The sequence below is a fragment of the Nelumbo nucifera genome, chromosome 8 (assembly GCF_055504915.1).
Source record: "Nelumbo nucifera cultivar China Antique chromosome 8, China Antique-T2T, whole genome shotgun sequence".
Lineage (NCBI taxonomy): Eukaryota > Viridiplantae > Streptophyta > Magnoliopsida > Proteales > Nelumbonaceae > Nelumbo > Nelumbo nucifera.
The window spans coordinates 4945204-4967689 of record NC_142656.1 but is presented as its reverse complement, the minus strand read 5'-3'; the positions used below and the strand labels follow the sequence as shown (position 1 = coordinate 4967689).

At 39.0% G+C, this 22486-nt stretch overlaps 1 protein-coding gene and 1 long non-coding RNA gene across 3 annotated transcripts in view; one reads left to right on the top strand and one right to left on the bottom strand.

Annotated features, from left to right (window-relative positions):
- Positions 1-295: 295 nt before the first annotated feature.
- On the top strand, positions 296-2579 carry LOC148789577 (uncharacterized). Its single transcript, XR_016079373.1, has 3 exons — positions 296-1120; positions 1342-1468; positions 1556-2579. It is a non-coding gene; the product is annotated as an uncharacterized LOC148789577 (long non-coding RNA).
- Positions 2580-3481: 902 nt separating this feature from the next.
- Positions 3482-22486, bottom strand: part of FTSH4 (FTSH protease 4) — a 40118-nt gene continuing 21113 nt past the window's right edge. The window contains exons 3-8 of one of the 2 annotated variants that reach the window (XM_088892812.1): positions 19102-19368; positions 16455-16700; positions 16229-16353; positions 6455-6931; positions 4779-5722; positions 3482-4307 (exon numbers count right to left, since the gene is read on the bottom strand). In XM_088892812.1, coding sequence (XP_088748938.1) covers positions 4793-5722; positions 6455-6931; positions 16229-16353; positions 16455-16700; positions 19102-19368 — 2045 coding nt within the window. In that variant the 3' untranslated portion in view covers positions 3482-4307; positions 4779-4792. Of the gene's footprint in view, positions 4308-4551; positions 5723-6454; positions 6932-16228; positions 16354-16454; positions 16701-19101; positions 19369-22486 lie in introns of those variants that run through there. The other variant, XM_010263786.3, reaches the window with a different exon arrangement.

Below are 22486 nucleotides of genomic sequence, written 5' to 3'. Positions count from 1 at the left end.
ATAATCAGGTTATAAGTGTTTTCCAATGCCACCTACCCTAATCCAAGCCATCCACCAGGTAGAGGACCTTATGGATTAATTACTTTTCTGAATCCTTAGTCCACATCATTCTTCTTTTCTTTCCAGATTTCAACTAATATTAACAGATCGAAGTTCTAATTTTTTTTAAAGACAAACATACACAAAAAACAAGCCCTTATTGTGGGCATGTGACCAAGTTTTTCAGTCTGGAACTACACCATGAATAGATAGGTACAGAGAGGGGCAAGTGAGCTTCTTAATTTGGAGCTTCTAACCATCTTGCCACTAGAAAAATTATTTAGGGAGTCATGCTAAATGACTCAAGTGGCAAACCAGCTCCCATAAATAAATCATCCTTTAATTTCAGTAGTAGCTTGATTCAAAAAGAAGTCCTGACACCAGATTCTGAACCTATTCAATGCAGTTGGAATAACGAAAATGAAATATTACCAGGAGGTTTTTGGTTCCAAATTTTGTTCCTAAACCCTGCCCCACTTATTTATTTATTTGTTTTTGCCAAAAGAACTCAGAAAGCTGGCATTGATCAAGAAACTTCATTACAAGAGGGTCTTGGGCTGCTCTCATTTTCTACTGTTATGTTATATTTACATGCATTATATGCTAGTTCATGAGCAGCTTATTCATGTTTCTATTTACATGGTTTACACAAACTATATCAAAAAAAGGCAACAGATATAGAGCTTTCTGCTTTATAGGCTGGATAGTCAGTCATCTTCATCGTCCCTGTAGAAGTTGTTGACTAAGCTTTCTGAGTCAGAAAAGATGGATAGAGATTTTAAACTCAGATGGTGGGCATATTGTATGCCATGTAGGAGGGCCCACCATTCAGCTTGGAGTGAATTGGATGCTGCAACTCTTCTGCTTCCTGAGAATATCGTAACATCATCTGCTGATTGAATTTCTGCTCCCATTCTTGTCATTACAGATGTTGATATGAACGAACCATCAATGAATAGTCTGTATTTTGTTGATGTGTTTATATGAGAATGCATGAAACATGGGTGAGAGTTCTGAAAAACCGGGCTCGCTGGCAAGAAACGATGCATAGTTTCTATCGGCTGAACTGGATTCAAAACAGGTTTGTTATGCAAAGTTGCATTCCCCACATCCCAAATAAGTCTGAAGAGGACAAAGAACTTGGCGATGAAAACCTGCTTTTCCTCTTTGTTTAATTCTTTTAACTTGGATTCTATCCATTCAGAAATGAAGGCATGTAGAGCTTTGTTTTAAATTTGATCTGGATTTATGCCCACAGAAGCTGATATCCAAACAAACCTGGTTTTGTTCTAACTTTTTTAGAGTGGAGCATGGAAGGATGGACGAGCCCATGATGTAATTTGGCACCGCCTGAAGATGGATTCTTCACTTCAACATTCAACATCCCGGACAAAGCTCCATTCTAGCAATCCAGATTTATGAAAATTAGGTAAATTTTGAATGACAACAACAACCCAGTCTCTTCTTCAAGATTCCCTCCTCTCCATTGTTTTTTCATCTTGTTCTTACTTTTTAGGTATTGCTTACAGCGACAATCAGTCTCAGATGAGATTGTTATGGAGCTTAATACTCCTCTGAAATGAAGAAAGGATCTGTTGCTGATTTGGTTACTTGGAATATTTTGCAACAATTGCAGGTTTTCTTCAAAACAATCACCATGTAAAGGCTGTGGATGAATCCAAAACTCAGTTTAACAATAATTGCCGATAAGGCTCATCGCATTAATATTCTTGATACACAAAATTCACGTATTAAGAATTAGTTCTATTGAAACTCTTTTTTTTTTTTTGTTTGGTAGACATGTCACGTCGGTTATTATCATTTAAAACAATTGAAACCAACTCTTATTATTTAGGGAAATTTATAATTGGTTTTCTGAATATATTGTCCCAAAACCCCACGTATGCTAAACCCACTTATGACATTTGATTGATGCTTTGAAATTTGATTGCTGATATGTTCTTCCCTTATTGTGGATTGACAGGTTCTTTGTACAATATGGTTGATAATTACATAGGTAGAGAATACAACTTGTATAGTTTACTGTAGGTTGAACTCAGATCTAGGAGAACGTTAGGAAGGAGCCATGGAGGTTCGTATTTATTGTCAACCATTATACGTTGTTTATCTATGATGATGAGGAGGAGGAGGAGGAGAAAACAAGAATTTCATTAGCTTTGCAACGCAAATAGATTTAGCATATCCTTGTTCTGGAGAGGATGAAAATATAGTAACTCATCTGAGCACGAGACTACCCTTCATAGAACTTGAGTTGATGGGTAGAGAGTTAATCAGCACATTTGGTGTTCCGTTGGCTTAATTTGACATTTTGACTAGATAAAAGAGGTCTAGATTACAACTACAATCCTCCAGTGAATCTCAATCAGCAATATTTCTCTGTTTCGTGATCCCCCATTCATTTGATTCATGAGCTTAGTAGCAATGCTTTAGTTCTTTGCACTAGTCAAGGTTTTCTTGGGACCTCCAATGTTCTCGCCCTTAAAAATGTGCATGTACCTATGCTTTCATCGATGGATAGAATTCCACTGCTTTTTTTTCCTCCGAAGTCGTCATCTTCAAATCTCTGAACATGAGGTCCTGCTCTGGGGATCTTACATGTAGCTATTTCTTCAGTGGAAATGAAAGAAAGGCTATGTGCATCTACATAAAGCAGTATGCAACACACAAAAATGCATATCCCCGAGAGAAAGATCTATGACCAACTGAGGGCTGGTTCATTAATATGTTAACTATTTATGCGTGTTTGTTTAGAGAGAGAGAGAGAGAGAGGCCTATGCCAAAAATAGCTTGTCAAATAACACGGAGTGCTTTGGTTGATCGCATCAATCTTGTCCGACGGTTCTGTATTACAATACATTGGAATAGCAAAAGCACCTACCGTGGAAGATGTCTAAAGTCTAAGAATCTTCCTTTGGGTAATAAGACGTTTAAGTTGAAGGGTAATTTTGTCATTAAAAACTACTTTCATTGGATATTTTCGGAAAACAAAATCAAGTAGATAAGAACATCTTCGCCCTTTTAAAAAAATGGCATCTGTCTTTCTTGAGAAACAACAACATGCTATTTTCAACGGTTAAAGCAGATCAAGGTAAGTTTTTGGGTGCTTGTTCCTTCTTTGCTTCCTCTTCCTTAAAAATCTCATCTTTCAAAAAAAAACGACCAAGGTAATTTTCCCTAATCGAAATGCCCCATAACATGAGGCAATCACAACCGTTAAATCAGCATACCAGCTATATAGCTATGCAGAAAGTTCAACCCCAACCATTCATTTCAATTGGAAAATATTATGAAAACTCAAGGTTCCCTATCGCTTCCAATTATTTCTTTGGAAATTATTATGGGACAGACTACTCACGATGGATAAATGTCAAAAGTGGTTAAGAGGCCCAGATCAGCTCTATAGTTTCTGCAAGGAAAGATAAGAGACAATCTTTCACTTATTCTTTCAATGTCACCATGCAAGAGCAGTCTGGTGGAGCTCTCAAATTGGATTCGACCCCAGTTCACTTACAGCTCAACCAGCTCACATCATCATATTAGGTTGGTACATTGCAATGAAAAATCAGTTTGATAAAGAACAAGCCTCATCATGTCTAAGCAAGTTTAGCTTGATCACCTACTACATTTGGAAAGCACGCAACAAGTTACTCTTCGAGAGCACCACCACCGAACCACTAATGGTAGTGCAAAAGGCTCTACAGCACTGTTTTCAAGATGATTCACCTTGCATCAGATCGCTATCACACCTCTCCCCTCATCATGCATTACCACTCGACTCATCCATCCCCTCCATGTTTATTGATGGCTCTTTTAATCCAGTTACAGGAAGTGCAGGACGAGGATTCATCATCAAGAACACCACTGATGCATTCCAAATTGCAGGAGGCGGCCCATGCTGGGCCATCAACAGTTATGATGTCAAAATACAAGCCCTTTTAATGGGCTTCAAAGCCGCAAGCTCGAACAACATCAGGCATCTTCTAGTCTTTTATGATAACGCAGACCTAATAGACCTTGTGAATACAGATCGACCAGCGAAGCATTGGGTGGATCAACTTCATCGCTGCAGTCTAAGACATGCTAGATCTGACTTTTTGTCTATAAATTTTGTACATATTAATTGACAGCACAACCAAGCTGCCCATTTTTTTGCTTACATGTCATGCATGGGGCAGTTACGTATCCAATATGAACTAGACGATCTAATCATGCAACTCTTTCTACGAACAGTTGATGAAGATCTCTTTCTTTTGCATAAAAAAAAAAAATAAACGTTAACAGACCAATACTGATGAAAATAACCAGTTCTAGACCATACGTCTAAGCAGGTAGGACAAGTTCCAGGGTCTAAAAGAAAATACAAACTTGAAAAGGCAAGCATCAATTTAAGGGGACGGAAGGTTGCAGGTATTCTGGTTTTGGCTGTGTCAGCAATAGCATATACTATAGATGACAATGGATTCTGCCTAAAACTTTCTAGTTTCATGGTGGTTGACTCAGAAATACTAACATGGTAATGTTACTGCCATTAATTTCTACACATTGCGTTCTTCTTAACAGCTAACACTCATGGAATGAAAATTACATTAATGGAACTGCATTGGCAGCACATACAGTTTTAAAGCTTTCCATTTTTCTTTCTCGAAAGGAACCTGTAGGTTAAATTGCTATATGCACAGTAAATCCAATATATAGAAAAGGGTCAACCAAGATCTTACCAGCCCACTTCTACTTAAGATCCAACAGGAGCAATGCCTTTGGCCTTCGCAGCAGCCGTCGCAGCAGCAGCTGCTGCTGCTGCCGCAGCTGATGCTGCTGCATTTGGTCCAGCAGGTGGGACAGGTGCAGACTGTGAACTGTCCTGAGAAACAGGTTGCTGTTGCAGCTGCTGATGATGATGTTGCTGCTGGGAGTTTACTTGGGCAAGCAGAGCCTTAATCTGACTCCCCGTCAATGTTTCATGCTCAAGGAGGGCATTGGCTAGTGCATGAAGCTCCTTGCTGTGGGTTGTCAAAATAGATTTTGCATTGTTGTAGGCCCTCTCCACGAATTCTCTCACCTCCTTCTCAATAAGAAGTCTCGTCTCTGTACTCATGCTCTTTCCATTGTCATCATAATCATGAGAAACCAACCCAACCTCCTTGCTCATCCCATACTTCGTAACCATAGCTCTAGCTAGAGATGTTGCCTGTTGGATATCCGAAGATGCACCAGATGTAACTTCATTTTCTCCAAAGATGAGCTCCTCCGCTACCCTGCCACCCATGCACACATCCAACCGAGCTAGCATCTGCTTGCGAGATATGCTTGTTTCATCCTTGTCTGGCAATTGGGCAACCATTCCAAGAGACATCCCTCGTGGAACAATTGTTGCCTTGTGAACAGAAAGAGCCCCATCAGTATGAATGGCAACAAGGGCATGGCCACCCTCATGGAATGCAGTGAGCCTTCGTGACTCCTCAGATATTACAGCCGATTTCCGCTCACTTCCCATCATGATTTTGTCCTTTGCATACTCCAGATCAGCCATGCTCACTGCTTTTGCCCCATCCATTGCTGCTTTGAGGGCAGCAATATTGACCAAATTTGCAAGGTCAGCACCTGAAAATCCAGGTGTTCCCCTGGCAATGATCATCAAATCAACATCGTCTGCCTTAAGAACCTGCAAAATTTCCAATGATACTTAAGACAATATTGTATCTAATTTCCTTTGTAATTCAGGTGAGAAAGAAGCTAAAAGGTGGAGTTTATTTCCTTGGATCTTAAAAGATATAGCGAGTTCATGAATGTGATGCCTAGAAGAGAAAGGGAACAGCTGGTTCAGCTGGTAAAGCATGTTATTGCTGTTCTCACATGCCTAGAACATGATAATGCCTTTACAACTCTGTCCAGATAGAAAGACAAAATCAACCTGATAAGATGACCATTAAAATAGTAAAATTATTCACTTGGCACATGGTTGACTCAATTGTTCTAATTTGCAACATGGACATTGCAACTGTCCGTACAGCTCATTACAAGAACTGTTTCAGTTATTCAACAGGTCCATGCTGTGAATGGAAAGCTCAAGTTTGAATAGCTAAAAATCACAAAACATGCTGATCTTTCTATGTGAATCTAAGAGCCAAGAGTTGCTATAGTGGCAGAACAAGACACCAAACTGTGCCACACACAGGGAAATGTTGTCACACACTCACACACAAAGTATGCATCAACAAAATGCTTGTCATCATCCAAACATGGGTTTTCCTTTGCTCCAGTATATCACCTAATCTGGAGATTCTGGACCCTCTCAGATGTTGGGTTTCCACACCTGTTAGAAGAATGTACCAGTTTACTAATTGATGCAGTCCTCAAGGTCTTTTGTGCTACATAAAATTGTATATCTTAGTACCTTCGACATGTGGGATTCCATGATCTGTCTCCGTCCTTCCACATCTGGATTTGGAACAACAATGTGGCGGTCAAACCGTCCAGGTCTCACTAGTGCTTTGTCCAATGATTCTGGGAAGTTTGTTGCAGCAATCACAATAATCCCTTCATTTTGTTTAAAGCCATCTAATTCAACAAGCAACTGGTTCAAAGTCATCTTCATGTACTGTTGGTCCTTAGGGTTACGACTCCCTCCTATTGCATCTATCTCATCAATGAATATTATACAGGGAGATCGCTTCTTAGCTGCAGCAAAAAGATCTCTCACTCTCCTGGCTCCAACACCCACAAACATCTCCTCAAATTCACTCCCACTGCATGAGAAGAAAGGCACTCCAGCTTCTCCTGCAATGGCTCTTGCCAACATAGTCTTACCTGTACCAGGTGGACCAACAAGCAAAACACCTTTTGGGAGCTTGCCTCCTAAACGAGTGAAGCGCTGCAATAACAGAATTGTACAATAAGAACAGCTGAACCCTCTGGGATGGCCAAGAGGCTCTAAAGCATAGAGAAATGAACTCAATAATTAATTTCAATTAAGCACCTTAATGGTAGATAAAATAATTCAGAGTGCTAGACAAACAATATTTCTCACATTTCGTCATTGAAAAATTAAATACAAGTATAAAACATAAAATACCAAAGACTCAGAGTGCTTATAGGAACCAGTAGTTTCAATTTGACAATGACACACCCTTTATGGAAGAGTATTAGAAGGGAAAACAATCTTTGAAGTCTCTTCTTATTTATGCCAATTCACAAGGTATTGTCCCTCAAGGTTACACAGAAAGTTCCAGAAAAGAAAATATCTTGGGATAAAACATCAATAATAGCTTTTTTATACAGAACTGTCCTCTGGATGTGGCTTTCTCTGAGAATGAATCAAGGGAGAGGGAGAGAGAGAGAGAGAGAGAGAGAGAGATGGAAAACTATATATGCTAAGTAGAGATCAATTCAGAAACAAGTACGAGATTATTAATTGGAAGTACATTCAACTCAACTGTTATAGACTCTTCTACAGCTTCAGTGGCTTACCATGTGAAGACACATATGCAGTCCAAGACCTTCTAAATAATTAGACATAATTAGCAGGCAATGTAGTAGTCAAGGCAACTAGGTGATACCCAAGACATATCTCGACCTCCTAGATCAAGAACTTAAGCATGGCCTGGACAATGCCTAAATAATACAGAAAAATATGCCAAATATATCCACATACTAACAATTAACATAACCATGCAGGAGCACAAAGGCTAAAATATAATAAATAAAGTAATAAGGAGACCTTGGTTCTGGTTTTTGGAGCATTCTGGAGCTGGCTTAAAAGTCTTCCTTTTGTTTGGTTTATGTATCTATTTTTTCTATTTCTATTGTCTCCTTTTTGTTTGTTTCGCTCTATTTTGTATCTTTGTTTTTCTGGTGATATCTCATCACTATTAGATGTACTGCTTTCTTTTATCAGTATATTTTCTTTTCCATTTATTACCAAAAAATGTAAAAAGAGACATAAATCACTTTTAAGGGAAAAAAATGCATATGCCTCGATGTGTCCATATACATGCATGTAAAGTGTTTGGTATGCCAAGAACTATTTCCAAAGTTGTAAAAGCAATGCCTAGGCAGGCAATAAGGCACTCATGGAGGGTCGCCTTGCTTAATCGCTAAGATACTTTTTACACAGTGCTCTTAGATACACATTTATATTCTTAACTTTTTAAGATTTATAAACTAAATTATTCAGTTTAAGTTAAAAATACTAGGGCTGTTAAAAAAACATGTTATTCATTTGTTAGGGTTCAATTAACATGTATACTACCTTGAACCCTCTTAAACTTCAAAACTTGAACTGATAAGCATTAGGCTGTTAAAAAAACCACCAAACCAGCCCGACTTGATCCAATATGGCTGGTTTTCAAAGTTTTTGGGTCGGTTTCAGTTCATCAATGAGTATAACCCAAATGATCGGTTTCAGTTTTTTTTTTTTTTTTGAAGAGTAAAAAGAGAAATTTCATTAAACAAAAGAAAGAAATCAGTTCAGTTAAGTTTGTAAACCAAAAATAACCGACCCGAACCTACTGTGTTGGCATATATAGTTGTCTAGTATTAGAAGACAAAAAAGTATATAAATAGAATTTTATTCTAATAAGTAAAATTTAGCCTCGCTCACCCAAAGTTCAAACGTCTCTCTCTCTCTCTCTCTCCATGAAAAGTTGTTTTTCACTCCATTTGAGGCTGGAGCTCTTCTAGACTAACGTGTGAAGGACTCAAATGGTATTTTAGTAACCTGAATTGTCCTGACTTTTTTCCCTTCTACAGTCATACTTTTTTTGGTAAAATCTGCAGATACGATCATATCACTTGTATTGAAGCTATTGTTCCGAAGAGCAACAGAAGACAATTATTGTTCCTAAAAGGAGTCTCCTTCCACTTGGAGTAAATCGTCAGCCATCCATTTGCTGACCTTCTTACCCATTTAAATTGCACCCCAAGCTCCCTTGCTAAGTTTACAAACTCTCTTAGAGGCTAAGTGGCCACACTCCCAGGTTTCTAGATTGCATCCACCCTATTACCAGCTTGGAGTCCCCTTCCACTTCTAAGTGTTGCATTCCCCATTGTTTTGCTAATCTCAGGCCTTGGAGTAAGGTCAAGGCTTCTACCCTTAAGGAATCTCCCTCCCCAATCGGGCCCGATGAACAGGGCCAAAACTCTTCCTTCCTCATTTCTAAAAACACCCCCAACTCCCAAAGGACCTGGATTACCTAAGGAGCTTCCCTCAAAATTTAATTTCACCCTGGATTAAGGCTGTGGTGACCAACTCTCTTGAACTACAGGGGAAGAGAGAAAGGAAACAGCTATAGAACTCCAACTTCTAATTAAATCAGCTGAGGAGAAGTCCTTGAAAAGTTACTGCACTTTTAGCCAATGTAGAATCTTAACGGTAATGCCCTCAACAAGTGCTTCCTTGGATTTTTCTTGCCCTTGGAAAATCCTATTATTTCTCTCTTCCCAAATCGCCCAAAGGACAATTGCTCTTGTTATTCTCCACATTACCCTGCCTCTTTTCTTTGGTTGTTGGAAGAAGCTAGAGTAAAAAAGGTTCAGCACACACAAGGGAGGATCCCACCTACAACCAAAAAGAGGAGAACCAATCCCACAAGTAAGAACTAAAAAGCAAAAGGACAAGAAATCAAAAGATGAGTCACTATCTCACCATTTCTTAAGCAAGGGCAACAAACATGTGAGGAAAGGCACCAATCTGGCCTTTTTCTTTAAAGTACATCCATAGTAAAGATCTTTTGGAGAGCCACTTCCCAGCAAAAAGCCCTAACCTTTGGTGAAACAAGGGTACACCACACTTCTTTAGCAAGAAAAGAAACAAGTGCAACAAAAGGCTGAATTAGGGCATTAAAAAAAAAGAGAAGCAAGAGGAGCAAGAGGAGGCCAAAACAAAAGTTTGTTACCTCCAGCAATGGCTTTCCAAGGGGAGAAATGAGAAGCCATAGGGTCGAGACCAGCATCCCATCCATTTGCTGCAATGCTGTAATACTTTCCACCACCAAGTGCCACAAACTGTCTTGCTCTAGGGGAAACCTCCACAATCACTTCCCTAATAGTGCTACATTTCTTAATTTAATATTGCAAATGCCTAGACCCCTGATTCCTTTTTTCCTAAAAACTACTTCCCACTTCACTAGATGGTCCTTTTTTAAGTCTCCGGGTTCCCACAAAAAATCACTCATAAACTTTTCTATCTTATTGGCAACCTTTATAGGTAATTTAAAGGTAGACAAAAGATACACTGGGAGGTTGGCCAAAGTGGACTTGATTAATGTGATTCTTCCCCCTAGCAAGATATAATTTCTCTTCCACCCTGCTAGCTTCTTAGTGAAGTTTTCCAAAATTGGGTACCAAAATCTTTCTGATCTAGGATTTCCCCCCAAGGGCAAACCTAAATACACCAAAGGCCAACCACTTACCTCGTAGCCTAAAGACCTAGCCACCAATTGCAACTCGTCTTCCCATTTGTTTACTCCCGCTACACAACTCTTATTCCAATTGACTTTGAAATTGGAGACTCTCTCAAAGTGTGTCATCACCAATCTAAAATTATCCATCTCCTTTGGTTCCCCTTCACAAAAAAGTATGATATCATCAAAAAATTCTAAGTGAGTGACAACCACTTGTTGCCACCGAACTCTTTATCCTTTGATTAGATTCCTTGAATCAGCCCTAGAAATCAAGACACTTAAAACATCCACTATTAAGGTGAAGAGGAAAGGTGACAGCGGGTCTCCTTGTCCAAGCCCCTCTTAGCAGGAAAGAAGTCCCTAGATAATCAATTTACTAAGATTGAAAAGTGGCAAGAGGTAATATACTACTACAACCCTTAATCCATTTACACCACCTCTCTTTGAAACCTATGTTCCTCAACGCTTCTAGCAAGAAATCCCAATCCACCAAGTTGTATGTCTTTTCTAGGTCAAGCTTACAAATCAGACCCTTCTCTCCTTTTCTTTTATTTTTTTTTTTTGTAATCCACACATTCTTTGGCTATTAAGATATGATCGACTTGGTTCGGAGAGATTAAAGAGGGGAGAACTTTCTTGATTTTTAGGGCAAGATATTTAAAGATGATCTCATACAAACTCCCAATCAAGCTAACCGGTCTAAAGTCCTTAGGATGACTTGCAGACACCTTCATGGGGATCAGGGCTATAAAAGTAGCATTTGCACCCAAATTTATTTTTCCTCTTTCAAAGAACTCCAAGAAAACCTCCACCAAGTCATTACCTAAAATATCGCAGCAATCTTGATAAAATGCCATAGTGAAATCCCCTCCCAAGCATTAAAAACTCCCTCAATTCAAAAGATTCCACAAAAAGAGTTGAAAACTTCCTCATACTTTAGGCGACCCTATGGTTAGGTTTATTTGCTTCATTGACAAACCTAATGACATTGAAATCCCCTCCCAAGCACCATAGACCCTCCCACATCCCCTTATATCTACTAACTCCTCCCAAAGCTCCTTCCTTTCACTATACGAGTTTGGCCTATAAACATTTGTTAAAGCCCATTCCAGCCCATCATCTCTTCTTCTTAACTTGATTATAACCATAAAGTTACCAATTAATTCTTCTATACAATCCAATTCCTCAATTTTCCAGCTTGTAAGAATTCCCCCTAAGGCACCCCAAGACTGTGCAAAAGCCCAACTCAGTCCTCTAGCTGATCAAATACTTTTCACCCATCTTCTGTCCATTTCTAATACTTTTGATTCTTGAATTAATACAACATCCGGCTTGTCTTTTCTAAGGACTTCCCTTATCACTCTTCTTTTCCTAGAGCTCCCCAAGCCCCTTACATTCCAACTAATAATCTTCATTGAGAAACAACTTTATGGTCAAACCCTAACGACCCCTTTTGCTAACCTAACTACCTTCTCTTTCTCCCAGTACCATCCCTTGTCATAGTCCAATTCACATTTCAATTTCTCCACTTCACTAAATTTCTTCTTTCTCCTTTTAGGTGTCCCTCCTTCAAGCTTATTCTTAGGTTTCTCTTGGTCTACAACTCTTTTCTTTTTCTGACTCCACCTATTCTTCCTCTTTGATGTTTTTTCACCTGTAGTTGTCCCTTCACCCTCCCTTTCCCTTTCCCTTTCCCGAGTACTAGAAATTGGAATACCACCCTCCTATTCCTTTTCAAGGCTAGCCCCTAGTAGGGCTGTTCATAAGAATGCCCAACCCGACCAAACTGATCAATCCGGACCGACCCAACCCGAGTCGGTCGGGTTTTCATCAGTATCGGTCAGTTTCGGGTTGGGCAAATATATAAACCGATATATCGGGTCAGTTTCAGTTTTATTGTGTGAAAACTGAAACCAACCCAACCCGAACCGAACTAGTCTTCTAATAGTTCGGTAATTCCTAGTTTGAGTAACTTCCTACTTAACTATAATCTTTTACACCAAATAGGCAACCCATTAGGCAATTACAAATAGAATTCAATTAGGTGTCCTTTTGTACAGGAGCAAAATCGAAACCGACCCAAACCGACCCAACCCGACTCAAACCGACCAGGTCGGTTTGGCCTATCAGTGGGTTGGTTTTGGTTTCCACCTCAGGTAACCCGACCAAGTTGGGTCGGTTGGGAAAACCCCAATAAACCGACCCAACCCGACCCGTAAACACCCCTAGCCCCTAGTTCCTCCTCTACTAGAAGTCTAAAGGGCTGCAAGATTAATCCACAAATCCTTTCCCCTTCCTCCACAAATTCATGCAAAGCCTCCAAATCCTCTAACATCCCTGTTAGGCTGTTACTTCTAGTGAATCACTAGGACAGGCAATTTTTGGGTGAGAACCGACTTCACCTGTAGGCTATGACGAAAAAACAACTGAGGAAAGGGAGATATTAGCACCAAAAACGCAAGGAAAACTAGAAAAATGACAATCCATACCAGAATCACCAATACCTGAAGTGTCTTCAATCCTGCCTAAGTTCAAAGAGAGTTTGCTGGGGGGAAGTCTCCCGATAGGCTGTATTTGGTTGCAATGCAAATAAATTTGCACTGATGCAAAATCATGGTAGTGCAAATGATTTAAGTGTAAATACTGACCCATTTTTGTTTCAAATTTTAACTTGTTTTGTTTGATTACAATACAAATGAAGTAAAATAAGACATGAAGCAAAATAAAGTAAAATCCAAAACAACTCTAAATGAGAATTTGCATTTTTTTTACATTTGCACTCCCATGCATTTGTACTAGTGCAAATAAAATTGCACTACAAACAAACACAGCCTTAGGATCAAACTGCGTTGCACTAACTGGGTAGAAGGGGATGTCTGTTTCTTTGCCATTCAAATTGGATGACGACGTACTCAATCTACAAGACACCTTGACCTTGTTCTGGACCTGTGACAGGTTCTTCTCTGTTTTGGCCAAGATGTTCACCTTACCTGAAGTACTGCCTCCCATTCCCAAACTCTTCCAAAGTTTATGTCCGCCAAAGAAGAGCTTTTCTAGCATCTACTTCTCACACTTCCTATGTTGGATTCCTCAAGGAAAGCATCATCTTCTTCCTTTTCTTCTTCACAGTTTACCCACTCTAAGTCAAAACCATCTTCATCAACCTTCTGCCAATCAAACTTTGGATTTGTATGCTCCAGAGTTGTGGAATAGGAGCCTAGCCTCGGTCTCCAGTTGAAAATCCCCATCGCTGTTGCGTTTGACTGACCTTTCTTCGAACCAGGTCTTGAACTGGAAGATGATAGACCTAAACAATGGTCTATCACCTTCGGCCCTGCCTTGGTCACGTGACCACTTAAGTAGTCACTTGATTTCCTGTGTTCCTTCGGCCCAGCCCCGATCTTACTTCTTGTAACATTTGGTAATGGCCCATTTCAAGCTGCCTTTGGTTTGTCTAAAGGGCCACTCCCAGCTGCCACATGATTTATCAAAAATCCCTCGTCCCCACTATGCGAACCAGGCGCAACCCTCATCGATTTAACCAGCTCAACACTTGGCCTGATGTTATTCAAACTCTACACCACTCTACCAGATCTTTTAACGTTTGGCTCATTAAATGCTCCATCTGTCACTATGCGAACCAGGCGCAACCCTCATCGATTTAACCAGCTCAACACTTGGCCTGATGTTATTCAAACTCTACACCACTCTACCAGATCTTTTAACATTTGGCTCATTAAATGCTCCATCTGTCAAAGCTTGGGCATAGGTCCTGCTCCTGCCCCTGGTTCCTTTTCTACTACTGCTATTAGTTTCTTTCCCCAATCTGCCTTTTTTTATCAGTAACAAGAAACTTTATTAATGATATGAAACTATGTGAAACTTTATGTACAAGGGGGGAGGTAAAATGTCTTAACTCCGCACCAACAAATACATTGGAAGAAAGTCAAAAGTTAGCCCAAAATATAGATTCCCTATTCACCCCTTGCTTGGCTAACCCATCAGCAAATGAGTTAGCAGTCCTCTTCACCAGCTGTAATGCACCACAATATCCCTACTCAGTCATTTGAATTTTTTATTCTCATTGTTATAACTCCACAACCCACTGTTTTCTTCCTTTAGCCACCTAATCACCACCTCTGAATCACCTTCAAGGACCAAACATCTGATGTTCAAATCTCTTGCTCTTTGGATACCTTCTAGGGCTGCAGAAATCTCAGCCCTAAGAGAGTCTCCTTCTCCAATTGGGCCTGAGAACATGGCAGTGATAACCCCATCCTCAGTCCTGAACACTCCCCCAATCTTCTTTCCCCAATCTGCCTTATCCTCTCTATAAGACAATTTCCCAACACCGAAAGCATTAACCAGCATACCTGTTGCTTCCTGTTCTTTCTCAGAAGCAATAATCTCCTTTTCTACTATGGGTTGTTCCAAGACTCTCTTCCTTCTTCAAGCTCAAGAACTCCTGCAACAAATTGTTAATCTCCGCCCAGATTAATCCCTTTGGCTCAGTTTGGAAAGAGTACAAATACAAATATGTACAGTACAAATACATGCAAAATAATAAAAAATACAAGGTTTTACACTCTACATATTTTGTATTTGTACTCCTTCCAAACTGTCTTTTCTTTTCTCCAAAGCACTCAACCGGAACCAAGAATTTTCCCTTGTTATTCTTTTTGAAAATCAGATACATGCAAAATAATAGAAAATACAAGGTTTTACACTCACTTTAGTCTTTTTGAAAATCAGATTTTTCGCTTCAGCCTTCAAAAACCTTCTCCATGTCAACTGCTGCCCGAACTCCATGTTACCCCTTCCCACCCCTTGTTTAGCAAGTACATCAGCAAATGTATTAGCACTTCTCTTCACTCACCAAAGCCTCACTTCCGTATTCTGGGTCAACCACTTAAAGAACCCCCTATTTTATATGAAAAAGAGACTACCTCTAATCATAGTTGTCAAGGCAATGCCTAAGCAATAAGGTGCTCATGAAGGGATGCCTTGCTTAATCACTAAGATATTTTTTTATAGAGTGCTCTTGGATACTTTTATTTTCTTAAGCTTTTGAGATTATAATATTAAAACAAACATTATTAAACTAAATCATTCTATTTGACTCTTGTTGATACTACAAATAACACTTGCTGAGATCTTTACAATTTCCTTGAGAAAACATCTAATCTCGAAAGACCTTTCTAAGAGCTTAATAGTGTGTGGACAGCCTTGCTAAAGCTTTTGTACATCCTTCCCATTTCTTTTGCAATAAAAGTAATTCTTTCCTCAAAAAATTATTAAGTTACGATACTAGTTTCTTTTTATTATTTTTCTTATTTATTAGGGTTCAGTCAACATGTATAGCATCTTGAACCCTCGAAGACTTCAAAACCTGAACTGATATGAATGGAAGAACTCAAAATTTTGTCCAATCAAGACATATTGATAATTTTTTTTGATGAATGACACATATTGATTATTCCTTTCTTTTCTTTTCTTTTTTCTTTTTTTGCTTTCCTATGACAAAAATTAGAGGTTCAGCCCCTCAACTTTCTGGAAAAAAAAAAGCATCTAAGTTGTGTGTTTGTGTATGCAGATGATGCATATCACTAGGTGATAGCCAGTCATCCACTACTAGTGTCAGAATCAACAATGTTGACTGCTTGTTTTGTGCTTAGGCAATGAATTTGAAAAGGGTGATAGCTTAGGCATCGTCTTGACTACATGATCACAGGATTCTAATTGATGCATTCATTCAACAAAGCAGTTACCTTAGGATCCCGGAGATAATGAACAATCTCTTCTAGCTCAGATTTGGCCTCATCAACACCCTTTACATCACTGAATTTTGTGTTTGATTCCATGCTAGGTTGCACCTCTTCATTTAGTCCAAGCCCTGGAAAGAGTAAAATACCAAAAGGGAAAAAAATCATAGAATTTCAAAGTATCTGAATTACTTCAAATAAGAATAAAAGAAGCAGCAAGCAATTATAATACCTTTACTGATTCCTCTATCCTCTATCAGCGCTCCAACACCAGATATTAGAAGGAAGGCTAGTGCAATAGTACGGAATGTACGCCACAATTGCTCTTTGAAATGCCCACCTTCTGCTGTCACCATATGAATGGGTGCACTAGCAGTTCCAAGGACTCCCTCTTTTGTAGACCTTCCAACATTCCTCAAAGCTGAAAGGCTGCCGATACCTTCTTCTTCCCTTGCTGAATTAACAGTTCCAGTAATACCTGCATGCAATGCTATTCTTGTTTAGTCATCCTAAAAGGTTTCAATTAAAAACCATGACAAAAGGGGCAAAGAAGAAGAGGGAAAAAAAGAACAAAGACAGAGTCACAGAAAAACCCAGAGAGGAAAAAAGGGAGAAAGAGAAGTTCAAAAATAAATTAAATTTCTCTTTGCATGTGAAACCAATAACAGAACCTGTAAGAAGCAAGCTATAAAAAGCAATTAACAAGATGAAAACAAAAACCTCCAGGACCAACTTCCTGCTACAGTAAGAGAAAACAATCCAAACTTACATTAAAAAAATTAAGCATTTTGTAAAAGATACCTATAACCAATAATAAAGTTCTAGGGGTTCCAACCTAGTAGAGATGGCCTGTAGAAATCAATCCTAAAAGCTCCCCTATAAAATAAACATTTTTATTGAAACAAAAAAAATGCAGGTTAATTGTTTTTGCAAATGGATTCTAGATTTTCCAACAGCAGTTCCGACAGGATTATGTAAATTCCAATTTTATCTTCACTGAAGATTGAACATTGACAAAAAGGATACCAAACTGGTACTCCCTGAACAGAAAAATAGAATAGCATAGATCAATATTTCATTGTTTCCTAATTATCAAAAAAAAAATATTTCATTGTTTCCTCACCTTGTCTCTCCCATTCAAGTTAGCAGACCAAGCCAATCTCATTGAATGATCCATAGAATGATCAAAAAGTAGAAACCTATGAAGCATGGACACTTCAAAACGGGTTCCCTGAGGCTGTGTTCAGTTTTTAATATATTTTGTCTCCAACACCATGTCCATGTTGTATATTTGCCACATGGCCTGCATCTAACATGGGTGGAAACTTTGCCCAAGACTTCAAGCACACCAATAAAAATACTGGACAGCACTCAAGTAAACATGGCTGTGTGTATGAGAGAGAGAAGGGGGTGAAATTCTCCAATGAATAGTCACATAACCTTATTCTTTCCTTTTTATCATAATAGTGGGATTAGAATTCTTTACTTGGAGAGAATAAGCCGAAAAGGTCTCAGGACTAAAACAAAAAACATATCATGAAATCCCAAGGCCCACCCAAAACACATCCACCCTATACAACCCAAGTCACTAGTCAGGAAAAGGAACACCGATAAAGCCCTCTTTCTATGCCATGAAACGTTATCTCTAACAAAACACATAGAACCCTGATACTGATATCACTTAAAAGGAAAGTATGTGTCACATAACCTTTGATGGATCAATTTTTTGTGATGGATCAATTTTTGGTGCCAAGTACCTCGTCATTTGGTCTGCTTCCAAGTGGTCGATGACTTAGAGACCGAAGTGAACTTTTGCTAGATGAGGACCTGGATACCGAGCTGACCAGGCCGAGTTGGGGGCAGATTAGGTCCCGAGTTAACTGAGCCAAGCTAGGCAGGTTAGGTGCCGAACTGACTGTGCCGATCTAGGTAGGTTAGGTGACGAGCTGACTGGGCCGAGCTAGGCCGCCACGTCGCGCCAGGGCCAAGCCGCCAGGTCGTGCCTGGGCTAGGCCACGAATTCGCGTCTGGGTCAGGCCGCCAGGTGGGACACCATCAACTTGGCTAAGGCAAGTTGTTGCCTAAGTTGTTCCGAGGTGCCATGTGTCACAATATCATTGGAGGGCCAAATCCGCCCTCATCAACCTTCATTCACCAAAAGCTCTAATCTCTAATCTCATGAATAAGGATAAAAATGCACCAATCAAAGCTATGAAACACAGATACGATAAGTTAATTAATAACTAATAAGTAATTCGGCATCCATTTGAACAAATCTTATATAAGGTATACAGGAAAGCCAAAGGAAGAGGATTTTGTACACATTCCTCCCTGCTCCTAATGATGGGTTAAAAATTAGGTTTATTGGTACGTCATTTCCCATGTAGCTGACATATTTTTCCTAAAACCCCAATAAAAAAGTATTAAAACAAGGATCTTCAGGCCCTACCCCTTTCTATGTAGACCAGGCAAGGGATGGAGTAAGTTCAGTAGGATATTGGGTGGTAACTCATCCCATATCTTTTCCTTTTTTTGGGTTAAAGACCAATCCCATATGAAACTATTGCCATTCTTTACCTAAAATCTTACTTCAAACCACTTCCCATGCAAGGCATCTTGAGAATCCAATGATCACAGTACAACCTTTAGGTCTCTTTTAAAAGCATCTATTTGAAACCAATTTACCTATGACATCTAGAGAGAAAGATCACAAGCAACCAAGTAGCTATACCAGTTCATAGAGTACGCACACCATTTGTTGAACATATATTCATATAAAAGGTAACAACCCAGACCATCTTCTAAAATCAATCACACGTGTAACTATGTCAAGGATTCAGATTCATGTTACCAAAAACGCGGTAATGTTTTCCACTCACCTCTCTGCAATGTCCTAAGCAGTTCACTTTCACCAAGCCTATCAACTTTCACCAATGCCTTTACATATTCAGCAAGTGCTGATGGATGAGAATGTAGCGAAGGCTGACTTTCAAAAAGTCTTATAACTCCTTCTGGGTCATTTCGCCGATAAAGCTCCTTCAGTAGTGTGGCATCATTACCTCCATCTGAATCACGTACTCTGCGAGCTAAATTACCAACATAGCTTGACTGAAATCTTTCTTGGAGAGATGATGTAAGCCTCTTCCCTGCAGACACAATGAAAATGGCATCAGAGAAGGGTAACTAGCATAACACAGTGACAGTATTATGTGTTGTGGATATCTTGCTAAAATGACTCATAAAGAAACACCAAAAAACTGGTTTAAGAAAAAATAACCAACTCAAAGACCTCAAGCAAAAGAAGCAGCCTTGGTAAACAAAAAGAACCAAGAAGCCAGTCAGCTATTAACAAGGCAAAGTATTTGCCCTATACAAAAAACCATTCCTGATCCTGAATTAGCTTAAGGCATCTGTGCAGTGGGATTCAAACATCTTGGTAACCATCTACAGTTACAAATCAAAGCATGATTGCCTTCTTTGAAGAAAAAGTCACCTTTTGGAAGCAAATTAAATCCCATTTACTTCATAATATGTGGGAGGACAGGATTCAATTGAAAATAAGTTCCAATTTCCATAAAGTAGTAATGATCATAGTTGTCAAGGCAACACCTAGGCGACAAGGCACCCTTGGAGGCTTGCCTTGCCTAATCGCCAAGCAGTTTTGTGCATTGTTTTATAAAATACCTTTATATTCTTAATTTTTTGAGATTATAAATATAAAATAGACATTTTTAAACTAAAATATTCATTTTGTGTGTTTATATACTAATTTTTTTATTATTTTCTTATTTGTTAGGGTTTATTCAACACAAAATTGCAAAATGCTTCCTATAACAAAATAGGGGTTCAGCCCCCATATTTTTGAATTTTCTTTTCTTTCTTCTTTCACTTATGAGTATGTTGATTTTCTATACTTTAACATGAAGTCTATACTTCCATACGAAAATTATGGATAATTATTAAGGAAATATGGTTATGGAACCTAAGGAACTACCCTAGGATATATGTTATTACTTAAAAAAATCCATCGCCTACGCGACACCTAGGCAACTAGGCAGCAAGGCACTCCCCTGTCGCCTAGCCTCACCTTGGCGCCTTGAAAACTATGGTAATGATCTACACCATTAAGAAACTTTTAAAAGAAGGACAACAATAAGAAACACTAAGGTAATTAAATAATATCTGTATAAAAAGGCAGCCCAATGCACTAGGCTCCTGCCAATGCAGATTTGGGGAGGGACAGATACACAATATCTATATGCACAGCCTAATTTCTATATACAGAGAGACAGATAAAATATCTCTGATATTAATGACCAAAGTAATCATTTAAATCAGAGTGTTTTCATGGCAATACTAGTTAAGCCTTCTACATGCAAACATGTAAAGGGGCTCATTGTATTTTTATATATCATCATCATCATCATCCATGCCAATGATGATATATGTTTTCAAATAAAAATGCAATGAGCCTTACCTTATTTTTATTTGAAAAAAGTTTTCTATCAGTAACCATCATCCAATGATTTTATTGTGATCATAATAGAATAAGGAAGATCCCTATATTATATTTCTTAAGGAAGGGAAACACAATAAACCAATCCCTCCTAGGATAGGAGCTTTCTGTTGGAAAGCTATACTAAAAAGGTGCAACATTTGTGATCTTCAAAGAAAAAGAACTAATTGGCGTTTATCTCCTAATTGGTGCATTCTTTGTAAAGCTAATGGTAAGAACTGCTTTCACTTTTTTTATCAAAGAAGATAAGCTGTTACATGCATCCCTTGGAGAGGCGTGAGGTGCAGCCTCTCCTAAACATTATAGTGAAACAAGAGAAACAAGAAAAAAGTTACAAAGTTGCCCAAAATAGCTCTTCCCTAGATACCCCTTGTTTGGCAAGAAAGTCAGCGAAAGCATTTGCCAACCTACTCACCCATTGGACTCTAATTGTCATGTGTCTTGAACCATTTAATTTTTTTCGTAAGATCCCTGTGACTCCAAGTAACTGAATTTGGGTTCAGCAACCAACCCACAATCACCTTAGAGTCCCCTTCAATCAGTAATTTTTCTACCCAAAGTTGATTGGCAATCTGAATTCCTTGTACAGCAGCCAACAGCTCAGCCCTTGTAGAATCCCCTACTCCCACTGGGCCTGAAAACAATAAATATATTGCTCTCCTCAATTCTCAAGACTCCTCCAATCCTTGACAATCCTGGATTGCCTTAGCTGCTCCCATCAAAATTCAGTTTCATAAAACCTTCCGGAGGAGGTCCCTAAACTACTGCAGATTTAATTTTTTTAGAGGACATATTAGCTATTACAGTCCAGCTTCTCCAAAAGTCAGCGAAGGAAAAGGAAGTAAAGGAGTCTAGGGTTCTTAACCAATATATAGCTCTAGTTAATATACACTCATTCACTGCTGAAAGGGTTCTCTCCTAGTCAAGAAAGATTCTAGAATTCCATTCTTCCCAAATAGTCCACAGCATGGCTGCTTTGAGGCATTTCCACATGCACCTCCCTTTTCTTGTTGGCCAACAAAGGTAGACGAGCTAAACAACAATTTTACTTCTAATGGCAGAATCCACCTATAACCAAACAAATCAGACATCCAATCCCACAAAACTGCAGCAAAGGGACAGGAAATCAGTAAGTGGTAGCAGTCCTCACTATGGGTTTTACACAATATGCACCAGTTTGAGGATAGACACAAAAAAAGGCCTTTCTTTTGCAAGTTTTCCAAAGTATCAATCTTTCCATGATACACCTCCTAGCAAAAGAAAGCTATTTTGGGAGGAATAGGCTTGGTACAAAACTTCTCACACAGGGAAAGACCCAGGAACATTACTAGAACACAGGGATTTGAAAAAAGAAGCACAAGTAAAAGATCCTTGGGAATCAGGGGCCCACACTCTTTTATCAAAAGAAGAAGGGTCTAAACAAATATTGCCAAGAGAAGAAAACAACTCAGTGACACAAGGAAGCTCAGCCTCCTGCAAAACTCTAGGAAATCCAAAATCCCAATTCAAAGAAAGAGGAAGGTGGAGGGGAGAGGAAAGAGAAAATAGGCTCTTTTTTATAAAGGGAAAGAGAGTAAAGAGAGGGGAAAAGATCTTTGAGAAGCAAATTACCCACCCAGGTATCTTCCCAAAAAAAGAACTAGATTGCCCAAAAAAACATCATACCTTACAATATTGGAGAAATTTGGGAAGAATGCCATGTATTGCCTTCCAAGGAGTTGATAGGGTAGCCCGACAAGATACTCCAG